Raw genomic sequence first — 8,398 nt, 5'->3', positions numbered from 1 at the left:
AAACCCCAAAAAAAAAAACTTCACCAAACACCATCCAACCCACCCCCTCTCAACCCCAAGGTCAAGACCACAGTGCCAAAGAGGACAAAAGTAATCGACGTGGGCCCGATTCGAACGGGCGCTCCCGAAGGAACAAGATTTCTAGTCTTGCGCGTTAGACCACTCCGCCACCACGCCGTGGGGTCGTTGTTGCTGTGGGATGCCTGTTGGGAAGGTGTGATTTTATTTGGTGGTGCTGCGGAGTTTTGCAGACGAGAGAAAACCAGAGTGGAGGTGTGAGGGCGGAGTCCGGAGTTCGGAGTCCGGATTGTTCCAGGTTCCAAACAGCGGGCTTGTTTGTTTTGTTTGGTCAGGGGTTTGAAACTCATAATTGACTTGACTCATCGGGTTTTTTCTGAGTGTGAGAGAGGCTTGTTTGTGGGTGAGCTTGCAGCAACAACCTAGCGACCGCAGCCGGGCCGGTCATCTGGGGTTCAATGTTGCCCATCATCACCAGAGTTGAGATAGTCTAAGTAAATATCATGGCATTCAAAACGGGAACCATCTCTGATCACGGTGTAAATCATTGGATTGGCCGCTGTTGTGTCTGTCCGCTGAAACCCTCGCCGTTTACTGTAGCCAAACATGCGGAGAGTTTGTGCCTGAGTATCAAGGACGGACCCCTCGGAACAAGTTGGAGATATCCCTCTTTCAGCTTGGATCCTCCATGCACTCCTAGTCCCTATGGGTATTGCAGGACAAACGAGAGACAAACACACCGATCCCATCCAAGCCAGGTTAGATCAACTCAAGAAACCGAAACCAAACGAAAATACTCTCCCTCATTGACTCAACTGTGGATATGACCCCACGCGAACCTGTAAACACAACTGCTGGCCTCACACAACCAAGCTATTAACAAAACTCCCTCTACCCCTCCTAGTCATATCTCGCCTTCTTACATCTTGCCCAGAGTGTAAACCCTCCGTTCCTCCCCCTCCTTCTCCTGCTTCCAGTTTGCCTAGCTCCCCTCCCTCAGCAACACGGAACTCAAGACATTGCGGTATCACAACAACAGCAACAACCAGCAAGCAAAACAAGCGACACAGCAACAGCAAATAACCTCAATAGAAAAAAATAAAACAACAAGTTCTTCTCCCCTCCTTCCTCTCCGAACTGCCCGCCTCAGCAGAACTAGATCCCCCCCTTTCATTGAAAAGCCATCCATCCATTTCTTCCCCCGGATCCATCCATCCATCCGTCCATCGAGCAACCCATTAAACAAGAGAAAAATACACTCCCTTCCTTATCTTACCTAACCCCCTTTCCTCATCGCCCCCAAGCCCACGCCTCTACTTGACACAGACAAGAAAATAGAGGAGGGAAAAAACCCAAATCTCAATCAATCCTACACAACCCAACCAAGACCAAAAATGAAAAGACCAGAGATAGAAACACGGCGAATGAAAGGTTCAAAGGACGAGGAAAAGCCAAGACACAAGAAAATGATTTCCGTATGTGGGAGTGGAAGGGTGGATGCTGGTGTGGACAAAGTGCTGGGTATAGGCACCAATCCCAAGAAAACAAGAATGAGCAGGGAAGTTAGTAGAAAAAAGTCATGCCGAGCGTGACATGAATCTTGACGGCGAATAAGAAAAGCTGAAACGGTGAAGAAATAATGAATGTCCCTGCGAAAGAGAGGAAAGCAATGCGACCAGCGCCAACCGAGACTGTCAAATAAACTGCCCCGTGGCGAGCAAAAAGTGTGGGTGGGGTGAAGCTTTAGTTGCGGTGTTATGGAGCGTCGTCGTCGTTGTTCGTCAATGTCGTCGGTAATAGGGGATGCCGATGGCCGGAGAGGCGGAGAAGGAAAACACACTAGAGAAAAACACCACATTTACACAGGCCCTTCTTCCAAATGAGGTGACGATGCTGCTCCCAGACCCGCCTCGAAAGACGGCTTTGGGCATGGCTCAACCTGGGGCGAGGAAGAACGGCCTGCCTTGAGATCCTACTGCAGGATTTTACCAAGCCCCTCCTCCTCGCCGGGCGCAGACGGCTGGAGCAAGAACAAGTTCTAGTCGGTCGCTCCGATGGTCGTCTCGCCTTCCATGGAGAAGCCCGAGGCGAAGTCAAAATTGGGGTCCTCGCCGCCCGTGCCTTCATTGAGGAACGTGTCAAAGTCAAAGTCGGTGATGGCGTTGTCAGTGTGCATCGGATTGGCAAACTCAAAGCCGAAGTCCTAGGGTCAACATTAGCGTATTTTAAAGGGCGCCAGGGGACGGTCAGACGGCTTACCATGCCACTCGCTTCCATGAAGTTGGTGGCCTGATTGGGGTCCTGGTGAGATGGCTGCGGCGGCTGTTGGACAGGCGCCGGCTGTTGTTGGGGTGCTGCCGGAGGCGGTTGCTGGCCGTTCGGCGCGACCTGGCCGGGATTGACATTTTGGTTCTTGGGGAACCCGGCGGGGTTGACGGGAGTGGCGGGGGTCTGTCCTTCTTGGGATGCGTCTTGTTGTTCTGGTGCCGGGGTGGCTCCGGCGTTGATGCCAGGTGTGGTCTTTTTTTGCTGCTGCTGCTGCTGCTGTTGGGCGGCGGCGGCAGCGGCCTGAGCACGTTAGCATCCACTTTTCACTGTGATGCGTGTCACATATGTACAGTACGAAACTTACTTTCGCCTTGGCAGCCTTTGTTTCCTTCTTCTTGGGGACAGCCTTGTTCGCTTGTTGAGGAGTTGGCGGGGCCGTGTTGCTGACCTGCGGGGACGCCGTGGTACGAGCGTTGGCGGCGGCGGCGGCGGCACCTGGTGCGGACGGCGGCGGCATGGCGCGCTGCGTAGGAGTAGGGGCGCCACCCTGAACCTGTTGAGGCTGTGGCGGCTGGCCAGGCATCTGACCGCCGTTCGGAGCGCCCTGAGGCCATTGCATGGGCGCAACCTGGCCGCCCGCCTGCTGGGCCTGGCGCTGGGCGGCGAGCATCTGTTGCTGATTCATCTGGCCGTTGAACTGGGGGTGAGAACTCGGGGGGCGCATGCCACCATTCATCTGGGCCAGATTCATGTTCATGTTGAAGTGTTGCGCACCATTGGGATCCATGTTGCCACCCATGAAATTGACGGCGCCTGGCGACCCGCGAGACTGTGCGGCGCCGTCGGGGAGCGGCGACCCCATGTTGGCGGCATTGGTCATCTGCTGACTCGCGCGCTTCATCTGCTCGGCCGGATTCGGAGACGCGCCGGTGCGTGCGCCGGGGGGCGAGGTTCCCTGGAAAGCTTGAGCATTCGGTCCGCCCGGAGCACCGCCGGGGACGCCGGGGCCACCGGGACCGCCAGGACCGTCGGGTCGCGGCATGTTGTTAGCGCCCATATCCTGCTCCTGGCGCGCCATCATCAGCCGCTTCTTATTCTGCTGCTCAAGCAGCATCAGTTGCATCTGGTAGTCCTGCAGGGCGTGGTTGCTGGTATTCGTCTGGCCGTTAGGGGCGCCAGGGCGGTTTCCCGGGCCCATGTCACCGGCGTTGTAGAACTGCGGCAGCGCGTTACCCTCGGGACCTTGAGGCACCATGCCAGGGCCCTGTCCTTGGAGGCCGGCGGTGTTGGGCATAGGCTGCTTGGGAATCTGATTACCATGGTGCTGCGACATGTTAGCTGAGTACGAGGCGAGCTTGGCCTGCACGTGGGGAGGAACGGCAGCCGGCCCAGAGGTCTGAAGCTGGTCAGGATTCAGCCACTTCGGGAGGGAGGAGGGAAGGGGGGTTATGTCGTGCTCAGAGGGCCGTAGTGTCAGTGCGAAAAGACAATCGGGATCGGTCCTACCTGCGGCTGGCCAGGCATCGCTTGACCAGGACGGCCATTAGGCATCATAACGCCTCCCTGACCTGGCTGGAAGGACTCCAGACGAGGCCGCTTCGAAGGCGAGGGCGCGTTCTCAGCAGCGCTCGGAGAGCCGGGCCTCGGGCGGTTGCCATCCATGTCGGCCTGGTTCTGCTGAGCAAGCTGGACGGCCTTCTGCTGGTGCTGGATCATCTGCTGCATCGCTTGGGGACTAGCAGGGCGGGTACCGGTTAGCGGACCTCGTGCATCTCAGACGAAGGATGCTCACTCACTTTTGGCTGTTTGCCATGGCGGCACGCTGCAGCTGGTTCGTCTGCTTCATCATGTGCATGGCGCCGTTGGGCATGTTGCGCATCATCGGGTTATGGAATTGTTGCTGCGGAGCAAGGTTGGGGTTGATGGAGCGCACCATCTCGAGCTGGGCTTTTTGGCGCATCTGAGATTGTTGCTAGCGTTAGCGGTCAGTCACCTGTCGACACCACCTTGTTGTCGTCGGTTCACATCCGCCCGAACGATGACGCATACCTGTGTGTGATGCACGTATTGGTTCACCTGGGGGTTGGAGCCCTTGCCCTTCTGCGAGTTGAACATATCCCAGAAGAGGCAGAACCACTCGTAAAGGAAGCAGCTGTCGGGCACGGGTGTCGGGATGTTGGGGGCGGGCAGGTCGTTTGGCCGTTTCTGGTCCTCCTTGGAATCGGTATCCATGGCGTCGCCGAGGCCGTTGCCCAGGATGTTGCCGTTCTCATCGCGAAGCTTGCCAGCGCCTTCCTTGTCGACCTTGATGTGCGGGTCGGCCTCGAGCACGGCGCGGGCGGCATTGAACATGCCATAGCGGATGAAGTATTCGTAGATATAGGTGTTGAGGAGGGTGCGAGTGGAGTCATTCAGCGGCATGGGGTTCTGAGGTGGTTGTTGCTGTTGTGGAGGCCCGGGCTGGGGCGCAAGGCCGCCATTATTCATCATGTTCATCGGGGGCCCGACAGGGCCGCCCATGTTCATGTTGGGCATGCCCGCCATGTTGTTCATGGTTGCGGTGGTGTGCCGGCGATGCGCGGCGCGAGAGCGATGATGTCAAGCTTCAATAAGGGTCGGGTATCTCGATGGAAATGTCGCGCGCGGGCGAAGGATGTCGCGGACGGCGATGCGGCGATGGGTTGGGCGCGTTTTGCCACGCGATGAATTTTTGACCAGAAGAGGCAACCAAACGGAATGGTCCTTGGCGTCGTCAAGACACGGCGCAGGCCCTCTTTTGAGCAGCGCTGGTATCGGCGCACGGAATGCGTCGGTGTCGATACCGTGTCGTGTATCGTGTGTGTGGGTTGGTGGTGGTGAGAGGGTGGCTCTGGTTGTGCACGGTCCGGGAAAAAGATGGGACCCCGGTTGAAGCAGAAGGAGGCTGGGCGATAGGCACGTCTAGGATGGCGAACCCCGGATGGATGAACAGGTGCCACCGAAACCGAACCAACCGAATGGCGAAGACGAAAACACAAGCTCAGCAAAGCAAAATATAACGATGCAGACCGAATAGAAAGCTCTGGTAACGGGAAACGGACGGGTCGCGAAACTGCGCAGGGAGTTGCGCAGCCGGAGACGAAATGTGTGAGGCTCGTCTCAAGCCCCCAGGGGATGGCTGTCGCAAACCCTCCTGTTCCTCCTCCAAGAAGCTCACGACGCTCAGCAACCAGGCGTCGAGATCGGGGGGCTGGGCTCCCTCGGTGGCGAGGAACTGGTCCTGTCGGTCAGTCGGTCGGGTGGTCGGCTGGGTATCTCAAGAAGTTGTAGCAATAGTGATAGGTAGGAGTGGAAGTGTCAGCGACCGCGACGGCGACAACGACGGCAGCGTTTTGGCTGGACCACAGGCACTCCGGCAGTTACGGGTCAGGGTCGACGAGTCGACGCCGGGTGCATCAAAGTGGCATGGCTCGCTGGGCCCGGATGGAGAAAATGTAGGGCAAGTTGGCGACGCGAGTTGGACTGGAAAACGAGGGGTCGGAACGTTGGGAGAGTTGGGATCCAACTGAATGGGGGATGGGGGGAATGGAGATGGAGGGAGGCGTCAAGTCACAGTTCGTTCCGGGGGGAAGAGAGGATGGAAGCAGAAGCAAGCGATTGGACTCCCAGTTGGTTTGGGGATTGGGCCGTGCTGTGTGTCTGGCTCTGGTCGGGACGAAGCGGCGGGTGCTGCGCAGTTTCTGGCACGCCTTTGTGTGGTGCCGCGCGTAAATCTGAGACCTCCAGCCTTCTTGCCTGAGAATCCAGGCATCTAAGGCACCCCTGCAGCTGGCTCAGGCAACAACCCTTGTTGCCGGTGTCTTGGCATCCGATATTCGCACAAGCGAAAGCCAGGATGCGACTGCAGCAAGTGCATCTCATCCGTCTGCTCTCCATCAATGTCAGCGAAAGTACGGAGTACGGAGTACATTGACGATCAAGTCCATTCTCCTGTCCTCTATCTGTCTCTCCCACGAGTCCAAATATTCGAAGAAAAAAAAAGTCAAATTTCCACCAAAACACCCAGCCATGACTTTCTCCTCTCAGCTCCATCTGCGCCGCACAATGTTCCCTTACTCCTCACTACCCCTTACTGCATCCTCTCTCCATCCAAATCTAATACCATCAAGCTCTCTACTCCGTATAACGTACATCCTGCTGCCCCCAAACCCGGATTACCCGGCGGTCCCACGTTCAACCGGCATCTTGGCAAGTCATGATTGGAACCTATCTGCTAAACTCCGATGTATCGCCGTTGTTGGGAAACTGGCAGAGCTCTCACAAGAGGTCAGGTCAGACGGGAGCTTTGGACTACCTCCGTACAGTAACTTTGTTCTTCAACATCCGTGTTGAGCTCAAGCTCCGTCTGCCCAGCATCCCTTCACATGGTTTAGGAAAGACAAGGTTAATGGAACGAAATACTTATCCGTGGACCTAGGGACTCTTGAGGAATTCCTAGCCCAAAGAACTAGCAATATAAGCACTCGTAGCATCCCGTCTCAGCGCATCGATCCGTCCACACGAAGAAAGCTTGTTCTGGTCTGCTGTCATGCACGGTCGATCCTCCACGCAGCAGCGGGCCATCTGTGGCGGTTGGTGGCAACTATTTTGCACTGCGTTGCCTGCTGATTCAGCTTCCAAATCGACCCTTTCCATCCGCGTTCGGTGCGGGCCCTTGCATTAGTGAGCCTTGCTGCCTCTGCTGCGTCCGAGACTCGACAACTCGACATACCTCTCAGGATCTCGCATCAGTGTCGATGTCGATCTATGACTTCCTAGGTCTCTCCCATTCGGGATTTGAATTACCTTCATCTTCAACCTGCCTGTCAATTCGTCTGCTCACCACAGATTCAGAACAGTCATGTCCATCACATGATAGACGTGTTTCCGACAGTCAATGAGTGGATTCGTCCCATTCCCAATTCGTTCATGTTGATGGCGCCGAGGCCCAAGAATCTGGGGAAACCAGGGTGTCGATCTCCACCTGTCGCGGCAACTCCGACGACTGTTCATCTCATGTCATCTCGCTTTCAAAAAAACATCGACCGCAAGACAATGAATGCAATGGGAAAATGACTCTTATTTCTCCCTCGAGCTTACGGAGTAGACGACACAGGCACCATTTAGACCCCTTTTCCTCAGTATGGAGCTCTGGTCCAGGTCGCGCTTATCTGCAGACCTCCAAAAGCTGGCAGACAAAGAACTCATGTAGATATCTTCCCCCTGGGCAGGATGGGAGCTCTGCTCCCACCTTTTCCTTTTCCCTCCTCATCTGAAGTTTATGGAATGTATCTCCATTCCATTCATTTGGGCTCGTCGTTGCCAGTAGACATGAGCCTCTACGCCTAGCTGAGTTATTAACTCATCATTGTTTGAAAAACACCGCCAACATCACCTGCACGTGGGGTGGCGTAGAGAATCATCTATTAATCTACAACCTATGCACGGAAAATGTACTTATTCTCTCAACGAGCCTTGTTCGCTAGCTGTGGCAATAAGTATCATTCTGTGCCCTTCAACATTGGTTTCTTCTTAGTTTTTTTCCAAGCTAACAACGCATCAGGCCGGCGTGTAGTGTATGTACATACGTACCTTGAGACAGCATGCTGGGTTGATATACGGTGGAGTACTGTTTGCAGCGAAAGCTTTCAACAAGGGCCGTGGAGAATCAGAGAATTGGGAGACTATCCGTGACAGCGCAATCCCGACAATTTTCCTGCAGCATTCGTCAGCTCCAGGGGCTAGGTTGGCTGTGGTGAGAAGCCTTAAGTGTGCCCAGCCACCACCACCGCTATCCTTCGATAGCAGACGCTTCATCCGCCGCAATGAGTGGATGCCACTCAGGGTGTTCGAAGATTTTGATCTTGGAAACAGAAGGACGCAAGGCAACCCCTGGTCATTGTTCAACAAAAAGTGATTGGCCATGTTGGACACTATTCCATATCTATGCCACCTGAATGCAAGAGGGAGCTCAGCCTCGCCAGCCATCGGGCCTACATTAGATAACCTGGAATCTTGACAAGAAGATAGTCTCGATCTCCATCCTTCTCGATGTTGTTGACCTCAACCCCACACACTCGTCCTCGAAAATGAT

At 55.4% G+C, this 8,398-nt stretch overlaps 4 protein-coding genes and 1 non-coding gene across 5 annotated transcripts; 1 reads left to right on the top strand and 4 right to left on the bottom strand.

Annotated features, from left to right (window-relative positions):
* Positions 1-95: 95 nt before the first annotated feature.
* Positions 96-177, bottom strand: VTJ04DRAFT_t130. Its single transcript has one exon. It is a non-coding gene; the product is annotated as a tRNA-Ser (tRNA).
* A 664-nt stretch (positions 178-841) lies between these two features.
* Positions 842-1,120, top strand: VTJ04DRAFT_9638 (uncharacterized protein; the record flags this gene model as incomplete). The annotated part of the gene is made up of 2 exons (XM_069368207.1): positions 842-859; positions 923-1,120. 2 exons carry the CDS (start codon positions 842-844, stop codon positions 1,118-1,120), a joined length of 216 nt encoding a protein of 71 aa, XP_069214374.1.
* A 267-nt stretch (positions 1,121-1,387) lies between these two features.
* Positions 1,388-1,876, bottom strand: VTJ04DRAFT_9637 (uncharacterized protein; the record flags this gene model as incomplete). Its single annotated transcript, XM_069368206.1, has 1 exon — positions 1,388-1,876. One exon carries the CDS (start codon positions 1,874-1,876, stop codon positions 1,388-1,390), a length of 489 nt encoding a protein of 162 aa, XP_069214373.1.
* A 180-nt stretch (positions 1,877-2,056) lies between these two features.
* VTJ04DRAFT_9636 (uncharacterized protein) lies at positions 2,057-4,812 on the bottom strand (the record flags this gene model as incomplete). Its single annotated transcript, XM_069368205.1, has 6 exons — positions 2,057-2,221; positions 2,278-2,586; positions 2,651-3,610; positions 3,793-4,021; positions 4,083-4,258; positions 4,336-4,812. 6 exons carry the CDS (start codon positions 4,810-4,812, stop codon positions 2,057-2,059), a joined length of 2,316 nt encoding a protein of 771 aa, XP_069214372.1.
* A 23-nt stretch (positions 4,813-4,835) lies between these two features.
* On the bottom strand, positions 4,836-6,235 carry VTJ04DRAFT_9635 (uncharacterized protein; the record flags this gene model as incomplete). The annotated part of the gene is made up of 3 exons (XM_069368204.1): positions 4,836-5,545; positions 5,668-5,787; positions 6,220-6,235. 3 exons carry the CDS (start codon positions 6,233-6,235, stop codon positions 4,836-4,838), a joined length of 846 nt encoding a protein of 281 aa, XP_069214371.1.
* Positions 6,236-8,398: the final 2,163 nt, after the last annotated feature.

This window comes from Mycothermus thermophilus, assembly GCF_041956435.1.
Source record: "Mycothermus thermophilus strain CBS 625.91 unplaced genomic scaffold VTJ04scaffold_7, whole genome shotgun sequence".
Lineage (NCBI taxonomy): Eukaryota > Fungi > Ascomycota > Sordariomycetes > Sordariales > Chaetomiaceae > Mycothermus > Mycothermus thermophilus.
Note: the sequence above shows the minus strand (reverse complement) of the source record. Positions and strands in the feature narration are given on the sequence as shown.